Source organism: Cotesia typhae, unplaced genomic scaffold (assembly GCF_013202065.1).
Source record: "Cotesia typhae breed Kobodo isofemale line unplaced genomic scaffold, CoteBio_Ctyphae contig_20, whole genome shotgun sequence".
Classification (NCBI taxonomy): Eukaryota; Metazoa; Arthropoda; class Insecta; order Hymenoptera; family Braconidae; genus Cotesia; species Cotesia typhae.
The window spans coordinates 6,717,324-6,738,495 of NW_027423725.1; the positions used below are offsets into that span (position 1 = coordinate 6,717,324).

Genomic DNA, 21,172 nt, shown 5'->3' on the forward strand with positions numbered 1-21,172 from the left:
AAATTATTTATGTCAAAGGTATCGAGAAAAAGTTATGGATTCAAAATCACGTTGAATGTAACAAAATTGTAATTGATCTTGATGATTTTAAATGTCCATCATTGAAAAGCATGAAAATATGTAATAATAATTTCTGTAAATATCATTATTATTTAACTGATTTATGTGCACTAGAAAATGTAAAAAATTTAAAAGATTGGTTTCTTAATAATCAATAAATTTATTAAAATATGAATTTAATCTTTTTATTTTCCCCGATCAAGTAGTTTTAATTTTCAAATAAATATATATTTTCAAATAATTTTAAGCTGAATTGATTTTTTTTACTCCACGAGATGACGCTGATTTGACATTATATCTTACCGAGTAATTTTACTTCATAAAAACGTTTTTTAGAATCGAAACTATAGTTCTTGAGAGAAATAATTAGTAATATTCATCTCTGAAGAAGCGCGGATGTTGCTGTATTCCAAAACAACTTTTCCAAGTGCAATCAAAATACACCACAGTTGATGCTTATTTGACACTAGAGATGGCGTGAGTGTATGAGTCTTGTCATCGATTAAACATCAACTATAGTGTATATGAAAACTTTACCGACTATCATTAAATTAATTTGATAAAATTACAATAACTTTTTATTTTATTTATAATATTAATAATAAAAATATTTTCGAATACGAAATTGAGTTATTCTAACAGTTACGAGAAAAATTTTTATTATTCAAACTGGCTACTTCTGCGCGCCAAACGTTAACCGGTAGCAGAATTTTGATAGGTTGATATGTTATTGAAAAAATAAATCTATTTTGAACAAATTTTGCATTTAGGTATACTGAAAATGATTATCATATATATCCAATAATTTCTACATGACAATGTTTATTGTCAATTGTTCATATACATCAAAATACCAACTTGCCGGTTGTGTATAGTGTATGTTTAATAAAAGAACCAATCAGCATGATACGTTTTGGGCCTAAGAGTTTCTATTGGTCGATGTTATGGAACTTTTTTATAATAGGAAGAAAGAAAATAATGCGTAGATGAAAATTATGTGAAGATAGACAAGCTAAAACTTGTAAAGCGTCAGTTTTGTAAAAACGTTAACAACATTCATAACGTAAGTTATTTTTTTACTATTTATTGTATAATTTCGTCAATTAATAATTGCAATCTATATGTTATCAATATTTTATATTCATTATTATTTAATCATGTCATAAAGTTAATCACTAATAATTATCAAATTAATAACAATAATTTAATTTTCAATAAAAAAATATCAATGCTTGTGTTCAATTAAAATAACAATTATTTAACATCATTATTGTTTAAAATTTATTCCATATGTTTGATTATTTCATTTATAATATAATCATCAATAATTAATAATTAAGTTAGCCGACATCTGGAAATTTTTAGAATTTTTTTATTGGATAAATTATTACAAAAATTTTCACATGTAGAATATTTGAAAATTATACGAAAATTAATCATCAAATTAATAATAATAATAATAATATTTATTTTTTAATAAAAATAAAAAAATAATTTCAATGTATAAGTGCTAGTTTTAAATATAATTCCTATGATTATTAGATATATTTATTAATAATAACGGTTATAATAATAATAATAATACTAATAACTATGATAATATTCATGAATATGTTAATTAATCTATCATTTTTAGAAATATTTCAAAACTTGAAACCAACAACAGCAACAACAACAACAGTAAAAAGGTAATTTAACATATAATAGAGTTTATTTAATCTAAGAAATATTGTATAAAAAGCTGGAAAATTATTTAATAGAGTAATAATTTTTTGTAGATGGGTAATATCTTATCATATGAAATTATATTCCCTGTAGAATGGTATACAATTGATCCGAATACCTTATGGGACTTAATAGTGGTAGAACTTGGTGCGTTAATTCTGGGAGGTGAAAAATTTCATGATTCCATCATAACTATCAACAACCTTGCAACAGTTCTAGATATAAGTCATAAAGAGTTATCCTGGTGGTTCAAGGAACCTGGAGATCTTGAACCATCACCAAATCGGTACATATTTTCAGGTGATCTATTGATTGAAATGTACCCTGAAATTTATGATTAGTATGTGGTGCAAAATGGGCTGCATCTACCAGGTGAGTTTTTATATGTTACAATTATACACTTTTTATCTATTCATTAAAATTCATCTTGATTTATTGCAGTGTATCCTTCGATGGGTCCTGAGCTTTGTTACAGCATCTTAATTCCAAGTGAATGGGTCAGAGTAAGAACATCTAGCCAAATAATTAATTTAATTTTCCGAGACATATCTCTAAAATTGTTGCATGATGATGATTACGAGATTGATGGTTCAGAAATTATAATCGATGAAGTAACAACAAACATTATTATCAGCAATCAATGCTTGACATGGACTTTTATGAAGCAAGCAGATATCCAGATAAACAATGATGATTATGTGGCAATTGGCGATTGTATAAGTGGTTTATTTAGAAGAATGATAAATTTCTACCGACAAAGACAAGCAATTGTTGTAGCGATTCAGCAGGTTAATACCAACAATGTATTAGAAGATGAAGGATTTTTCGAGAATGATCAAGATGATGATTAAATAATTTTTATGTTTTATGTTCCTTAATTAATTAAGATAATGTATATTTCTTTATAAATATTGAGTTTCAAAATCAATAAATAAAGATATAAAATTAATTTTAAAAATTATTCATCATAAATCTAATTATAATAATAATAATCATTTTTTTAAGAAAAATTATACGTTGTGTTCCTTTATCAATTAATTGAGATAATAATATATATTTCTTTATAAATATTTGAAAAATATTGACTTTCAAAATTAACAAAGATATAAAATCGAATAATTAAAATTTTTATCATAAATCAGATTATTATAATTCTAACAATATTATGGCTTACGTATAAAAAATAATAATAAATTCCTGAATAATAAGAGGTAACTTAAATATTAAGACGCGCCGGGCATAGGTAAATGGTTGAGGGTGGGGGATATAGTCCAACAGCGGTAGCATACTATTACTATTGGAAAACACCTTTCACTACTCTCCTAAAGGTGGCATGGTAAAAGATCGTGGTGGAGAAGGTTGTTTGAGCCACTCACATTCCCCGCGATAAATAAACATAGTATATGTGACTGTTGTAAGATGTGTAGAATTTAAACTAATAGTAGTTGTCACTACTGTAAGAGGCGCGGGAATTTAAATTAAAAATATAATCCCTGATATATCTACATTAACATTTGAATTATAAATATTGAACTTACATTTAAAACGAGGGATTATAAATAAAAACAATGAATTATTTATATTGATATCCAATATTTTATTGATTAAATAATTCCACTGGTCATTTTTACATCAAGACTAGAATTAATAAATTCAAATTTATTATATTTTCCACCATGATAACGCAGAAACAGATAGTTTGAATCTATTAATTCATTCAAACTCTTCATGAAGTTATCATCTTTTAGATGTTGAATAGTTCTTGATGGTAGATAAATGTTAAATTCGTCGTTTATATTAGCAACAATCCTAGTTCCATACTGAGTTGTAATAGCTTTGATACCGTTAATCTTATATTCTCGATTAAACTCCAACTCGATCATTTTTTTAACAGGAAGAACCCCAGTAAGACAATTAACCTCATTTATCTTGGTAAGATCCATGATTGATTGCTGTAAAAATTTTTTTAATTAATTGAATGATTCTTCATTCAATTCATATTTTGATTAGACAGTAAATGAATACTTACAATTAGTAATACTGATAGGTAGAAGATGTATATCACCAAGAACTAGTACTTCAACTTGTAGTCACCACCAGCTCGTACTTTACTGGAGACATGTACTTCGTTTTTGTGAAGTACGGTTATAGCGCGCTGCTTTTATAGCTAGAGGATACTGCGCAGTTACCCCAACTCATCTACCTCAAAAACGGTTTGATGACGTCATCTACTGCGCAGTTAGAAATAGAACAAAGAAAACTGCGCAGTTACGCAACCTTGAACTGGTTCAAGCCTGTCTGATGACGTCATCTACTGCGCAGTTACCCCCACGCCTCTACCTCAAAACCGGTTTGATGACGCCATCTACTGCGCAGTTAGAAAATTCTAGAAAAGAATGAGTCATCTACTGCGCAGTTACCCCCACTCCTCTACCTCAAAACCGGTTTGATGACGCCATCTACTGCGCAGTTAGAAAATTCTAGAACAGAATGAGTCATCTACTGCGCAGTTATATGACCTTGAACAGGTTTAAGCCTGTCTGATGACGTCATCTACTACGCAGTTAGAAAATTCTAGAACAGAATGAGTCATCTACTACGCGGTTAGAAGTAATGCACGCTGTCACCAGATGGCGTTGCGTGAAATCCTTCTCGCAAGTAGTTGACATAACTTCATTTTAAATATATAGAACATGGATATACCATACTACAAATGCGTAATCCTGAACTATTGATCTGTTATGGCTGAGCCGAAGACAGGTTAATAGTTGAGGATGCTTTTTTAACCTCAAAATGTTGAACTCAAATTCAAAATGGCGGATAGCAGCCACGAGATAGCAGCCACCAAATGGCGGATTCAAAATGGTGGATAGTAAGATGGCGACAGAATTCCCCACCAGCGTCACCTATAACCTCGATAAAAACCTCATCCATAATGCCATACATATCTACCGCAAGCAACACCCACTGTCGGTAAAACAGGTCATCCACGTCTACAGATGATACTTGTCACGAACCTACAGTCGGTATTGTAGATCCCTTAGTATGGATACGAACCCACAAATCTGTTTTGCCGATTGAGTAGCACCCCCCTGTTTAACTACTTAGGGGTGGAATATTTCGTCCACTTGCAGCCTTCTTAAGGTTTTTTGCAACGCTTGATCTTTTTTTTAACTTTTTACTTGGCTGTAAATTATAATATCACAGCGATAAAAACTCGGCAAACATTACCGTTAATACTTATCAAAAGTAAATAACTAAAATATTACTGATTGAGTTGAAGTGGATGCTCTAATCTCATCATCATCCGAAAAATTCTCTGAAATACGTTTTTTTGGAAATTTTATTGGATTTTTTTTACTTTTTAATGGAGTAACGCTGCCCTCTAACAGAGCAACTTCGTTGTTCAATACTTTTATGCTGTCTTTAAATGAAAAGAAAAAATCAATCAATACATTGTAAATAAATAACCTCTAATTAATTAAACTGTGAATAAATAGTTTGTAACAAAAAAAATTGTAAATAAATGAATATATTTCAGATTATTTACAAGATATTTTTACAACACGTGCATCGAAAGTTTTCCACCCGTTTTTTTGTTTGATTGGTTTATTGTGACGCCATTCAATTAAATAGGTTTCTTTGTCTTCCAAGGGATTGAAATTTTTAGCATCAAAATCACAAATCCACTCGATTGGAATTCCTGGAGTGTATGTTTTATCAAATTTTCCCCCAACCCATTGTACGAGGGCTAATATTTGTTTCGATTCAACCGTAGTCATTTCGCAAGCTTTGTAAAATGTATTTATTTATAAATTATGCGATCAAGAGATATACTTTAGGATACCAGGGCAACGTTAAACAATATATATTTTAGGTATTGATAAAAAGGCACCTATGATTAATATAAGTTGAATTAGTTCGTGAATCAAAATTGATGCACTTAGTTTAACCACAGTTTTATGACAGCTGTCAGACGTAAGTTATGAAAATTGATTTTTATTTGAAAAAAAGAACGCTCACTTCACACATAAACAGAAGCGTGTCTTTAAATTGAATATCTGTGTTAGGTGTTTTTATATCAAACTACGAAATCTGCATTACTAAGATGTCAGTAAAAAGAAAAATTGGAGATAATTCAAAAAACGTAAAATTAGCAAGTCGAAAAAAAAAGCGAGGTCCTTACAAACAATATAATACTTTTGGGAGTGTAATGGCTATTCCAAAACGAACAAAATATGATTGGCGTATAAAGCGTCTATCGAGTCAGTGAGTAATAATTTCTAGAAACTTGCAATTTAAATTCTTAATATAAGATAGAACTTAAAAAACAGACTTTTTTAATGATATTATCAAATACTTAATAATACGTAATCAATAACGTAATTGTAGACAAATTAAATCAACTCAAATAAAGCCGATACTGTTGCAATCTGTAAATCATCGAAATAAGCCAGTTATCGAGATTAAAGCCTTAAAAATTGATGAAGAACAAAATATTAAGGAAAGTTTGTCAGATAACGTAATTTTTGAAGCATTAGAACCTGCTGTCACCATGGTAAATATAATTTGATAATATTTAAATATATGTGAGCTATAATTACGCCAAACATGAATCGATAAAAATTAAATTAAATAAATGAACATTGGTTTATTCAAGGGAAATTTATCTATTTCATTTTGAAAGAGCAAAAAATTTGTTTATTCAGAGAATACACATTTTAGAATTAAAACAGATTTTTTATTGACTCGTATAGAATTTCAAAGCTTAAAAATTATTTCTGGAGCTTTTTCATCCTTGGAGTGATTTCTCACAGACTCGTATGTTAACTTGGGTTGTTATGAAACTGTAAAACCGACTAACTTGGAGTTTTTTATTGTGACATATTACAAATCTTTAGATTGTCTTCTACTAAATTTATTTTTTTAACAAAATTTGTTATGTTTACTTCCGAAAATTCGGAAAAATGTATTTTCACACATTAAGAACCTGTAGGATAGTGATCTGTCGGTAACTCGGTTTGCACCCATGACAGCAAACGCCACCAGCGGCAAAATATTCATTTAAAAATAAATTATCTTCTGGATCAAATTAATACTGTTGATTAGCGACACCTAAGTCGTTTATAAGTATTTGTCTACTACTGATATCGGGAAATCAAAATGATTTCATATAAAAGTAATAAAATGATTTCAGAATTGCGTCGAAATTTAATAAAATATTCGAATATATCATTTGGATGAAAATAATTTGAAACACAAATGTGTGTAGTAGCACATGTATTTCAATGAAAATAGAGAAATTTATGATGCGTTAGTGAAAAAATGTATATTTTAATTTCATAAAAAAAAAAAAAATTTTTTTTCTTCGAGATGTTTAGGTTTCTCGAAAAATTTCATCATGATAATTTATAACTGAAATTCAGACGATGCAAAGAATTTTTTGTAAAAATATAATTTTTTTATTATAATGGAAATACTTTGCAACCTGATTTTTGTGTTTATGAAGAAAAATTTACAAATACAATTCGCAGTATCGTTATTTGTGAAACGTGAATAAATAATAATAATTGTTTAGAAGTAGATCATTTTTCTGAACGGCATTGTTTTGGAATCGTATCACTCTCTCGAAGCACTTTTAACTTTGTGAAAGATGCTCAAGAGAAAAAAATTTTGAATTTTAGTCCAGAGCTTGCACAAAAGTATGCAAAATATCTAGCAATAAATAGGCAAAAACAACATAATTGTTTAAACAGCAGTATACCAAAATCAAATTTTGGCTTTACAACTTATTTCAGATTTCTCAACATACTTAGCTTCCTACAAGATGTTCGAGAAAAAAAAATCGTTGCCTTCAACTCTTAGCACATCAAAATTTATCGTGTTACTCAGGCCAGTGAATAATAATAATAATGATGATAATTAAGATACTTCCCTTAACTGCGTATCAAAATCACATTGATTTTTCAACGCACTTTTAGTTTCCTAAAAGGTGTTTGGGAAAAATAAATTTATTCAATTTATTTCTACAACATGCAAATTTATCAAGCTACTCAAACTAATGAAAAATTAAATAATTTCCTACACTCTATTGTGTCAATATCATATAGATTTTCAACGCACTTTTAGTTTCCTAAAAGGTGTTTCGGAAAAAATTTATTTTAAATTTATTCTTACAACATGCATATTTATTTACTACATGACCTAGCAAATAATTACCAGAAATTTACATACCAAAAATAATCCAGTCTCCAAGAAATATAAACTTCAATTCATACTTGTTTCTACCCAGTCTTTGCACGAAAATATACGCTCAGCCGTGACAATGATAGTTGATAACATTGACATTGTTTGTACCTGCAAATTAACAATAGTTATGAGTGTGTTTGAATTGCAAGTTTCATAATTGTTATATCTTTACCTTGAGCATTTATCAGAAGAACAAACTCATAAGTGGAATTGAACTTTTTACGAAACAAGTTATTATTCCGCGTCTTCCTCTATGTGAAATAAATATATCGTTAGGGGCTATATCTATTCGTATTGAAGAAGGAAATTGAAGGTATGCCAGCGATGATAAGACTTCTGATTCCATAAGCCTGAAAGAAAAAAATTAGTTAAAATTCATGAATAGAAAACAAGAGCTAAACGAAGATATATTGACAAACAAGTACTAACTAAAACACTAGAAGATCTTCAATCCTGTTTTGAAGTTATACTATCTGTTAAAGTTATATCATGTTTATGACATGGAACAAATTTTAAATTTGATATTATTTAGATACTAGCTTCTGAATGTACAGCTATTTTTTATCCAACTTTCTAATTTTTTAATACATAATTCAAATTTCAAAGAATGTTTTTCACCTCAGCACCTACGCATAATACAAATTTTTAACATTTTAAATATTTCTTGACTAAAATTTTTCATAACATCACGTGTGCAGCAATTACAATTTTCACATCCATTCTTAATAATTATCAAATTTTATTTTCTGTTACACTACATTTTCACAGATTACGATTTTTTGAATTTATTTAATTTTTTTTTTTTGGAAGTTTTATAATATTATTTTTTTTTATATTTTAGCAATGTATCAATAATTATATCAATAATTCATTTTATTTCAACATCTCACTTGTAATCTCAGTACCACCGCAATAATCAAAATTTTTATATCGACAGAATAATTTTTAAATTTCATTTCGAGTTTCACCACTTTCTGAACTTCTACAATTTTTCGATTAGATTTAGTTACCTGCCTCTGATTGCGCAGTTATTACTTCCTAATATGTAATGATATGAAATGAAATTTCCAAAGAAAATTTTTCACTACAACACCTTCGCACCACTTAAAATTGTCAACTTTTTGAATACTTCATGAATATTATTTTCATTTTCCATTTCATCACGCTCGCACCGATTATGATATTTTAATACTTGAACTAATTCGTAAATTTAATTATGTGCTAGACCTTTCTTTTTACATACTGTAGTTTTTAAATTTATTCGGTTGTCTTTTTAAGTATGCAGATTATTGTTATTAACGTATTAAAAATTGTGATAAACAAATAAAATTAAAAATTGAACTATTAGATCGACCACCTAACATTACTTTCAGTTTTTCAATACATTAAATGTGTTTCAATTTTGATTTTCACTTCAGTTAATTTTAAAATTTATTTTTTACGATTAAAAATGTAATTTTTTATTACAACACTTTGTCACCTACTACAATTTTTCGACTATATTTTTGATTCTTTGCAAGGTTGGTTATATTTTTTTATATATTTTGTAAATTTTTCAATTATTCATTTCATTCAAAGACCTCACTTGTTATCTCACTTCTACCGCACATTTGAATTTTTAAACCTATAGAAATAGAATAGTTTTTATATTTGATTTTGAGTTCCACCACTTTCTCATTTTCTACAATTTTTGGATTAGATTTATTTACGTGCTACTGAGCGCGCAATTAGTTTTCATACGACTTCATACTTCCTAATTTTTCGATTTATAATTAAAAGTTAATCTTTCACTTTACCACATCCGCACTAAAACAAATTACTAATATTTTCAATATTTCTGACATATTATATTTCATTCCATTGCAAGTGCTCCAATTATAATTTTTACATTCATTCTTAATAATCATCAATTTCATTTTCTGTTACACCACTTTCTCACCGACAATAATTTTTCGAAATTATTTACTTATTCTTTTTTTGAAGTTTGGTTTTAATTTTTTTATATTTTGGAAATTTTTCTATAATTTATTTTATTTATAGATCTCACTGATTATCTCTCTACCTTTGCACTAGTGTAAATGTTTAAAACTGATGAATATTGTTTTAATTTGATTTACAGTTCCACTATTTTCTCAACTTTTATAATTTTTTTATTTTATTCAGTTACCTGACCCTGAATGCACAGTTATTTTTATCCGACTTCTTAATTTTTCGATATGTAATTACATTTGCAAAGAAAATCTTTCACTGAATTAACTCGGCACCAATACAAATATTTAACATTTTAAAACTTCTGAAGTATAATTTTTCATCGCATCACTTGTATACCGATAATAATAATTTAATACTTTAATCAATTCGTGAATTTAATTTCCTGTTAGACCTTTTTCTTCCTCATATTGTAATTTTTGAAATTTATTCGATTGTATTTTCAAGCATGCAGATCTTATTTTACGACATATACAGAACTTTGAATAAATTTATTTAAAAATATAACTCTTAAAATCAACCACTTAGCATTAATCTAAGTTTTCTAAAACATGAAATATTTTTTCATTTTGATTTTCAGCGTTGTCTTATCTTACTTACTAAAATATTAACATTCATTGTTAACAATTCTAAAATATATTTTTTGAGCGATGTAAAAATAATTGTATCAATAATTTTTTTTATTTCAAGATATGTCTCTAATTGCATAGTTACTTTTTTATATGACTTCCAAATTTATCGATATGTGATGAAATTTCTAAAGAAAATTTTTCACTACAACACCTTCGCACCACTTGAGATTTTCAGCATTTTAAACACTTCATGAATATTATTTTTCATGACATCACTTTTGCACCGATTATAATATTTTAATACTTGAATCGATTTGTGAATTCAATTTTTTGCTATACCGATCTCGTTCTCATACTGTAATTTTTAAATCTATTCGGTTTTTTTTTAAGTGTGCAGATTATTGTTTTTTACATATTAAAAAAATTTTTTTAAATTAATTGAATTAAAAATTGAACTATTAAGGTCAACCACCTTGCATTAATTTTGGTTGTACAATACATAAAATGAGTTTCAATTTTTATTTATAGCGCTGCTTTTTTCTCACTTAAGCTAGTTTTAACATTCATTTTTAACAATTATAAATGTAATTTTCTAATACAACACATTCTCACCGACTACAATTTTTCGAATTTATTTTTGTAAAAGGTTGGTTATATTTTTGTATATTGTGGAAATTTTTAATAATTTATTTCATTTAAAAATCTCACTTGTTGTCTCAGTGCCACCGCACTAATACAAATTTTTAAATCGATAGAATGGTTTTTAATTTGGTTTCGAGTTCCACCCCTTACTCAACTTCTACAATATTTCGATTAGATTTAGTTATCTGACTCTGAGTGCTCAGTTATTTTTTAAACGATTTTCAAAAGTTCGATATGTAACTAAATTTCCAGAAAAACTTTCTCACCTTCCCACCTCCACTATAATACAAATTTTCAACATTTTGAATATTTCTCAAATATCCTTGATTAAAAAAAAGTATTGAATTATACAAACTGTATATCTGTATATAAGTACATACAATGCAGATATACAGTACCATAGGTTCAATGTTTCTTTTTAACCAGCGATAATTCATTATTACACCACGTGTGCACAGATAATAATTTTTACATTCATTTTAAATAATTATTACATATTAATTTTCTGTTACGTCACTTTCTCACTGACAATTTTTTGAAATTTGTTCGATTTTATTTTTAAGTTTGATTTTCATTTTTTATATTTTTGAAAATTTTCTGTAATTTCTTTTATGTATAGTTCTTACTTATTATGTCCCTACCTCCGCACCAATACAAGTTTTTAACATTTACAATATTTCTTGAATATTATCTTTTATTATATCATGTGTGCACCAATTATTATATTTCGATACTTGAATTAATTTGTAAATTCAATTTTTTGTTAGACTTCGCTCTTTCACATACTGAAATTTTTAAATTTATTCGGTTGTCTCTTTAAGCGTGCATATTGTTTTTTACATATTAAAAAATTGTAATAAACAAATTAAATTAAAAATTGAACTATTAAGGTCAACCACCTAGCATTAATTTTGGTTGTACAATATATAAAATGAGTTTCAATTTTCATTTCTAGCGCTGCTTTTTTCTCACTTAAGCTAGATTTAACATTCATTTTTAACAATTATAAATGTAATTTTCTAATACAACACATTCTCACCGACTACAATTTTTCGAATTTATTTTTTTTAAAGGTTGGTTATATTTTTTGTATATTGTGGAAATTTTTCAATAATTTATTTCATTTAAAGATCTTACTTGTTATCTCTCCACCACCGCATCAATACAAATTTTTAAATCTATAGAATAGTTTTTAAATTTGATTTCGAGTTCCACCCCTTATTCAACTTCTAAAATATTTCGATTAGATTTAGTTACGTGTCTTTGAGCGCGCAATTTTTTTTTATACAATTTACACAACTTCCTAATGTTCGATATATAATTAAATTTCCGAAGAAAATTTGGTACCTCGCCGCTTCCGCGCTAATGTAAATTTTTAATATTTTGAATATTTCTCGAATATAAGTTTTCATTATATCATGTGTACACCAATTATAATATTTTCATACATGAATTAATTTGTTAATTTGAATGTCTGTTAGACCTTTCTCTTTCTCATATTATAATTTTCAAACTTCTTTGGTTGTCTTTTTAAGGGTGCAGATTTTTCTTACACATAAGAAACTTTGAATAAATCAATCAATTAAAAAATTCAACCATTAAGGTCACCAATTTAGCATCAATTGAATTTTTTAATACATAAAACATATTTCAATTTTGATCTTCAGCTTCGTCTCTTTCTCACCTATGCTAATTCTTATAATTTTTACATTTAAATTTAAAGTTAGCTGCCTACAAATGCACAGTTTTTTTCTGTCGAACTTCCTATTTTTTTCTTCATAATTAAAAAATTCCAAGATAATGTCGCACCACACCACCTCTGCACTAATACAAATTTTTAATATTTTTAATATTTCTTGAACATCATTTTTCATTATGCCATGTGTGCGCCGTTTATAATATTATAATAAATTATTAATATTAATAAATTATTAATATTATAATAAATTTTTAATAAATAACTTAATTTAAATATTGGACTATTCAAATCACCTACCTAATATCAATTCATTTTCCAATACATGAAACATATTTTAATTTTGAGTTTTAGTCCGGTCTTTTTCCAAATTACTAATTTTTACGGTTATTTTTAATAACAATAATATTTCATTTTCTATTACTCTATCTTTTTACCAACTACAATTTTTCGAATTTGTTTGTTTTTTTTTGCAAGCTTTGTTATACTTTTTTTTTTTAATTTTTGAAATTTTTTACTAATTTATTCCATTTGTAAATCTCACTTGTTATTTCACCACCTCTGGACCAATCAAAATTAAAAATTTTTTTGAACATTTTATAAATTAGATTTTTAATTCCACCACTTTCTCAACTTATACAATTTTTCGATTTCATTCAGTAATCTTCCTCTGAACACAAAATTATTTTTCATCCGACTCCCTAACTTTTTAATAAATAATTAATTTTTCCAAGATATTTTTTCACCTCAATATCTCCGCACTAATATGAATTTTTAATGTTTCCATTACATCAAAGTTTATAATTTTCCATTAAATCATCTGTGCACCAATTATGAATTTTTAAATTTGATTTTAATTTCTACCACTTTTTCAACTTCTACAATTTTTTGATTTTATTTAGTTATCTGCCTTTGAATGCACAATTATTTTTTATCCGGCTTTCTAATTTTTTAATGTGTAATTTGATTTTCTAAGATCATTTTTACCTCACCACTACCACACTAATATAAATTTGTAATTTTTTTTTAGTTTGTTATATAACAAAATTTCAATAAGTAATTTAATTTAAACATTGAATTATTCAGGTTACCAACTTAGCATCAATTCAATTTTTTTATACATAAAATATATTTTAATTTCAATTTTTAGCTCTGTCTATTTTTCTGCTATGCTAATTTTCACTTAATTTTAAATTTAACTTCCTGTTACACCATTCTTTCATTGACTGCAATTTTTCAAATTTCTTTACAACCTACGTACAATTTATTTTTTATAATAGATGGAATACATTTTTAATTTAACTTTTAGTTCTAACACTTTTTTACTTTCCATATAAATTCAAAAATTAATTTTTTTGTTTAACTACGTTAATACCTATTTCAATTTTCTCAACGAATAAATATTTTTCAATTTTAATTTTCAATCTCAACACCCTGTCACTCATATAATATTATAATAATTCTAGACATTACTTAGTTTATTTATCCGCAAGTGCACCTTGATCATTTATTTAATTCAATAATTTGTAAAGTAACGGAATTTTTAACTATATCTTTTCATTTTTCCATCTCTGCAGTTATTAAAATTTATTTAATTATTTGTGTTTCCATCTACAATCGCACATTTACTGATAATATGATTCAATAATTTTGTCAATAAAAAAATATTCACTTATTTGTAATGAATAATGTTTTAGTAGACTTACGGTTCATGCTCTACTAATTCAATAAATGATAGTTGTTCGGTGAACAAGGCCCAGTAGCAATGAACTCGCTCCTGGGGGCCGCCCAATATCATGAGCCGAGCCTGATGGCAGCTCGTTTCCGCAAATTTTGGTACACTTGCGCCTGAGTATATATATTCTGACGTCACGATCACGCCATGTGTATCGATCGTTCCTATTGGCTATCAATGGCGACATCGATAGACGGAATTTTCCGATTGGTCGCTTACTCCGCTGACATGCGCAATTAGTCTTCTTCACGAAAGTGACGAGGAAGAAGATTAATTAATTTTTTTTGACGCTCGCATCCATTTTTTTTAGTTTGAACAAGTCGCTTTTTCTAACTCTTAAAAAAAACCTCGCTTTGTATAATAACCGCATCTCGCTTAATTATTTAATTTAATTAACTTAAATTAAATCTAATCTTTCGCTCTAGCTTGTTACAGATAAACTGTGTTATTTGTGCAACTAATTCACCGCTTTCTCTGTGCCGATAGTGTGATCAACCACGTGTCAATCGGCTTCGCTTTTGCTGACCACGCTGTGTATTATAAATCCGCCTTTTTATTAACGATCCGCTATTGAATAAATTAAATATTTAGTGTATTTATTGTAAATAAATCTCTAGTGTTAGTTTTGATGCTAATTTAAGCTTTTTAATTGAGATATCCAGACCTAAACCTGATCCTGAGTTTTTCCGCTATTTCATACATTTTACATTTGGTCCCTCGAGCCGGATCAGGCTGGCTCTATCTTAATTAATTTAAATAATTATTCCGCTTAAAAATTGTGTATTGTTGAGTGAACTTTATTACCGCTAGGAAGGTCGAGTGTCAGGAGCATCGCGGAGCACATCGGGTGCTGCTCCTGGTAGTCATACGTACACCGGTACGCTGAACACTTCGTTTTTATTAGACTGAAAACTCGACTTCGGGCCTAATTAACCGCAAATATGGACTTCGAGAGTGCAATTGCAATGCAACAGCAGTACTTGGTTGCATTGTACGCCTTGAACAACCGCTTGACTGATGAAGAAATCAGTAAGTTGTCCATGACCGCTTTGGAGTCCGTAGCCAAACAAGGCTCAAAACTTTGGCAAGATATTACGGACTTGAACTCGTTACTGTTCTCAACTTACAAAGAGGTGCTCCAGCATGATTATCATACTGGAAATCAATACACTGACGCTCACGCCGCCTTTGGACTCATGGACACCCGCATTGCCAACCGCATAGGCGCTCTTCAGGATGAAATTGACGCTCGAGATGCCGCACACCATCAACACATCGCCTTGAACAGCACAACCTTCATGGGAGGGTCATCAGGCACTGGACTCCCTAAAATCAAGCTCCACTGCTTCTCAGGCGACTTTAAACGTTGGGGATCTTTTAGTCAGCTATTTTCAGACATCGTTATAGACAATGCTCTTCTGAAAAACAGCCAGAAGATGCATTATTTGAAGACCTTCACCAAAGACGAAGCACACCAGCTCATAGGCAATATGTCATCGACTGATGAGTCTTTTGAGCCCGCTTGGAACCTGCTGAAGAGCCGCTACTCCAATCCACGCCGCGTAGTCGCATCTCACCTTGAAGACCTCTTGGTCAGTGAGTCAGTTCCCTCCCGCTCAGCCGCTAAACTAGATGCCTTGCTGTTATCAAACCAGAAGGCACTGGATTCTATTAAAGCCCAAGGTGTTCCAGTTGAACACTGGGACCTTATGATAATCCATCTTACGCTTCGCCGATTACCGCCCGCTGTAAGAGAGGACTGGGAGACCAGTCTTGGGTTGACTGATGACATGCCAACCTACACGCAGCTACACGAGTTCCTCAAGTCCAAGGTCAGGGCTTGGGAGAACCTGGAGTCCTCAACTGAGCCTAAGAAGCACGCTGAAGGTCCAAGACCTGGAGGTTCACGCAATAAGGATCATCAGAAGCCCAAGTCTTCTTACACCGCTACACAATATAAGGGCAAGCCTCAGAGATATTGCCCGCTGTGCCCGGAGGAGCACTATATGCTGTTCTGTCCGACCTTCAAGGCCGCAACTTTACAAGAACGAATCGACATTGTCGAAAAGTACCGCTTGTGTTACAATTGCTTGGGCCCACATCGCGTAGCTGATTGTAAGACCGCTCAAGGATGCAGGAAGTGCAGTCAACGTCACCACACTTCCATCCACAGAGATGCACCACTCAAATCAGCTTCACCGCAACAAGCAGACACCGCTCAAGATCCGCTTTCCGCTCAAGTTTTACTAGCTACCGCCTTAGTCCAGGTCCACCCGCATCGTGGTAATCCAATTACCGCCAGAGTTTTGATTGATCAAGGCTCAGAGCTCTCTTTTATGAGACAGACGCTCTTCAAAAAGCTTGGACAACCGCTACATCGTGACATGGTCATGCTCAAGGGCATTGGCAATGTCTCCGCAGGAAGCTCACTAGGTGTGAGCACAATTGAGCTTCGTTCGCTGCATGCGACCGCATCAATGTATGTCAGCATGCATATACTACCAACGCTGACGGTAGATCTTCCATCGTTCGTGATCGCTGATCCGAAATGGCCGCATCTGGAGAATCTCCAACTAGCTAACCCGCAGTATCTACAGCCACGTCCTGTAGATATTATTCTAGGTGCATCACCAGCCGCACAGATAATGAACGCAGAGATTCAACGAGGACCTCGCAATGCTCCGATTGCACAATCCACCACGCTTGGTTGGATTGTCTATGGAGCCGTCACCGCTAAAACCGCTTCAACACAACACGCAGCATTACATGCGTCATTTGATACAGAATTACAAGACGCTATCGCTAAGTTTTGGGAACAGGAAGAAGTACCATCAGGAAATTTATCGCTCAACATCGCTGAGGAGGACGAATGTGAAGTTCACTTTCGTCAAACGCATTATCGACAGCCTGATGGACGCTATGTAGTGAGGCTGCCGCTTAAAGCCCCCGAGAGTCAACTTGGCGACTCTATCAACGCAGCCATGGGGTCACTCCGCAGATTAATTACTCGCATGTTGCGAGAAAAGGATTATTCTGATATGTATCGCGCGTTCATGGCAGAATATATCCAACTAGGACACATGGTACTAGTTTCAATCAACGAACTGCCCGCAAACGCTTACTTCTTACCTCACCATGGGGTATTGAAACTTGATAGCACCACTACGAAGCTCCGCACAGTATTCAATGGTTCCTGTGCAACATCTACAGGAATTTCATTGAATGACATTCTCCACGCAGGACCCAAAACGCAAATTGACATTTTTGACGTGATGTTGAGAATTCGCTGTTACAGAATTTTATTCGCTACTGACATCACCAAGATGTTCAGACAGATTGAGATCGACTCACTTGATTGGCCGCTTCAGTGCATTCTCTGGACAGATGAGAATGACCTGGTAGACGCCTACTGTCTCAAGACAGTCACCTACGGTACCGCTAGTGCACCTTTTGACGCAGTACGAGTCCTGATTCAACTTGTGAAGGATGAAGGACACCGCTTTCCGCTAGCAGTTGCTCCAATGTTGGATACGCGCTACGTAGATGACATCTACGGTGGAGCAGATAACGAAGAAGACGCTATCAAGGTTGCAGTGCAAACAAAAGCACTGTGTGCCGCAGGCTGCTTCCCGCTTGCCAAATGGGCTAGCAATAGTCCAAAACTACTCGCTAAAGTCGCTCAAGAAAAGCAGCTAGATACACCACTTAAAGAAATCAGTGATGCGCCAGTAAAAGTCCTGGGCATGTACTGGAATTCGCATACTGACGCTCTCCAGTTCAAATACACGCTACCCGCAGAGACACCGAAGACAAAAAGAGCGATTTTGTCAGAGATCGCTAAGTTGTATGACCCGCTAGGACTACTCGCACCAGTGGTCGTCAAAGCCAAGATCTTTATGCAAGATCTGTGGCTAGATAGAGTGTCCTGGGACGAACAATTGTCACCAGACCTCATCCACAAATGGACTGGATACCGCGAGGATCTTCAAAACATCGAATCCATCCGCATTCCACGCTGGAATAATATAGCACCTGGAGCAACTACGGAATTGCACGGGTTCGCTGACGCTTCACAAAACGCTATGGCTGCCGCAGTTTATTTGAGAGTCACTGACGCTGATGGGAACACAAAGGTCTCACTTTTGTGTTCAAAAACGCAAGTAGCACCACTGAAGACAATGACAATTCCTCGCTTGGAATTATCTGCCGCCTGGTTGCTAACTCAACTGATACTTCATGTCAAAGAAGTCCAGTCGCTAGAAAATGTCAAGATCAACCTGTGGACTGACTCCGCCGTGACTCTCGCATGGATTAAAAGTCCAGCAACCCGCTGGAAGACATTCGTCCGCAATAGAGTGGAAAAAATCCAAGAAACGCTTCGAGATGTCTCCTGGAAATTTATTCCAGGAAAACAAAACCCAGCTGACTGCGCTTCAAGAGGTATACCTACGCTAAAATTAAAGCAACACGCTCTCTGGTGGCATGGACCATCCTGGCTTCATAAACCAGAATCCTCTTGGCCCACTCTGGAGCCTCCAACTGACAACGCAACGCATCGGGAAGAACGCCAAGGTCTGACATTAGTAACTTGGAGAGCAGAAAAGTGCCTGCTCCAACAATTACTAGCGCATTACACACAGCTGTTTCCATTACTTAGGAAGCTCAGCATCTGGCATCGGGTCATCGACCGCTTCAAAAGAGTTCCACAATCTTCGCTGGCCTACCCGCTAACTCCAACAGACCTGGAGCGCGCTAAATTGACCTTGATTAAGTTCACTCAGGGCCAATACTTCGCTAGAGAGATTCACACGCTACAAGATGGTGATGATCTGCCAAAAATAACAGCATCACCAAGCTGATTCCGTTCATCGACCATCAGGGGTCCTGAGGGTCGGTGGCCGCTTGAAAAACGCATTGCTGGACCTAGAAGAAAAGCGTCCAGCAATCCTACCACGACACTCACCGCTTACATCAATTTTGATTGATGATTCGCACCGCAAAACGCTTCACGGAGGTACTCAGCTTACGCTCGCTGATTTACGCAAGACTGTCTGGATCATTGGAGGCCGTGTTCCAGTCAGATCATTTATCTTACGCTGTGTTATCTGCACGAGACATCGTGGAGAACGTGCTCAACAGCTGATGGGTCAACTACCTGCCGCACGAGTACAGCCAACTCGAGCCTTTTTGCATACAGGACTCGATTACGCTGGACCCATCATACTGAAAACGTTTCAAGGACGTGGAGCAAAAACATACAAAGGCTGGATCACAGTATTTGTATGCCTGTTCAGCTCAGCTGTTCATCTAGAGATAGTCACTGACTACACCGCTGCCGCTTTCATCGCCGCTTATCGCCGTTTCATTAGTCGCCGAGGTATCTGCCACACGCTATATTCAGACTGTGGAACCAATTTTGTAGGAGCAGATAAAGAGCTGAAACGACTATTTACTGCAGGATCCCGCACATTACGAGAGTTATCAAGTTTGATAGCTCAAGATGGCACGAACTGGAAGTTCAATCCGCCTGGAGCTCCACATTTTGGAGGAAAATGGGAAGCCGCTGTGAAATCAATCAAATTTCACCTCCGAAGAACCATCGGAGAATCGATACTAACGCTTGAGCAATATTCAACGCTACTGGCTCAAATTGAAGCCATATTGAATTCCAGACCGCTTACACCGCTGAATGAAGATCCTGCTGACCTGGCTGTACTAACTCCAGGTCACTTTCTAATTGGACAGTCATTGACCGCAGTCCCAGAGCCATCGCTGACAGACTTACAACCTGCTCGGCTCTCGCACTGGGAACAAGTCCAGCAAATGGTTCAACATTTCTGGAACCGCTACTACCAGGATTGTATCCACCGCTACCAGGCCATTTCAAAGTGGCATCATCAGCGCAACCAGATCAAAGTGGGTTCAGTTGTACTGATCACCACTGAGGATCACCCGCCAACCAAGTGGCCATTAGCCAAAGTAATTGCTGTCCATCCAGGAGAAGATGGGCAAGTCCGCGTGGTAACTGTTAAGACAGTTAACTCAGAGCTAGTACGCCCAATTACAAAGCTCTGTGTACTACCGCTAATGTACGAAGACGATGATCTTGTCGACGCAGCCGCCAACCCGGGGAGAATGTTCGGTGAACAAGGCCCAGTAGCGATGAACTCGCTCCTGGGGGCCGCCCAATATCATGAGCCGAGCCTGATGGCAGCTCGTTTCCGCAAATTTTGGTACACTTGCGCCTGAGTATATATATTCTGACGTCACGATCACGCCATGTGTATCGATCGTTCCTATTGGCTATCAATGGCGACATCGATAGACGGAATTTTCCGATTGGCCGCTTACTCCGCTGACATGCGCAATTAGTCTTCTTCACGAAAGTGACGAGGAAGAAGATTAATTAATTTTTTTGACGCTCGCATCCATTTTTTTAGTTTGAACAAGTCGCTTTTTCTAACTCTTAAAAAAACCTCGCTTTGTATAATAACCGCATCTCGC

The 21,172-nt window shown here is 33.0% G+C and overlaps 1 protein-coding gene and 2 long non-coding RNA genes across 3 annotated transcripts; 2 read left to right on the forward strand and 1 right to left on the reverse strand.

Annotated features, from left to right (window-relative positions):
• The first annotated feature begins 869 nt into the window (after positions 1 to 869).
• On the forward strand, positions 870 to 2,047 carry LOC141538224 (uncharacterized). Its single transcript, XR_012481032.1, has 3 exons — positions 870 to 1,123; positions 1,697 to 1,748; positions 1,839 to 2,047. It is a non-coding gene; the product is annotated as an uncharacterized LOC141538224 (long non-coding RNA).
• A 5,762-nt stretch (positions 2,048 to 7,809) lies between these two features.
• Positions 7,810 to 8,817, reverse strand: LOC141538200 (uncharacterized). The gene is made up of 3 exons (XR_012481028.1): positions 8,464 to 8,817; positions 8,207 to 8,384; positions 7,810 to 8,142 (listed from the first exon to the last, which is right to left on the reverse strand). It is a non-coding gene; the product is annotated as an uncharacterized LOC141538200 (long non-coding RNA).
• A 6,792-nt stretch (positions 8,818 to 15,609) lies between these two features.
• LOC141537925 (uncharacterized) lies at positions 15,610 to 20,917 on the forward strand. The gene is made up of 2 exons (XM_074259131.1): positions 15,610 to 19,489; positions 19,548 to 20,917. The coding sequence occupies exons 1-2, from the start codon at positions 15,610 to 15,612 to the stop codon at positions 20,915 to 20,917; spliced, it is 5,250 nt and encodes a 1,749-aa protein (XP_074115232.1).
• Positions 20,918 to 21,172: the final 255 nt, after the last annotated feature.

Bases quoted from the DNA above. Each gene is read 5' to 3' on its own strand.
- LOC141537925 (XM_074259131.1), top strand. From the start codon at position 15,610: ATGGACTTCGAGAGTGCAATTGCAATGCAACAGCAGTACTTGGTTGCA. The intron at 19,490-19,547 runs GTGATGATCTGC...ATCGACCATCAG, and splicing joins GATTCACACGCTACAAGATG to GGGTCCTGAGGGTCGGTGGC.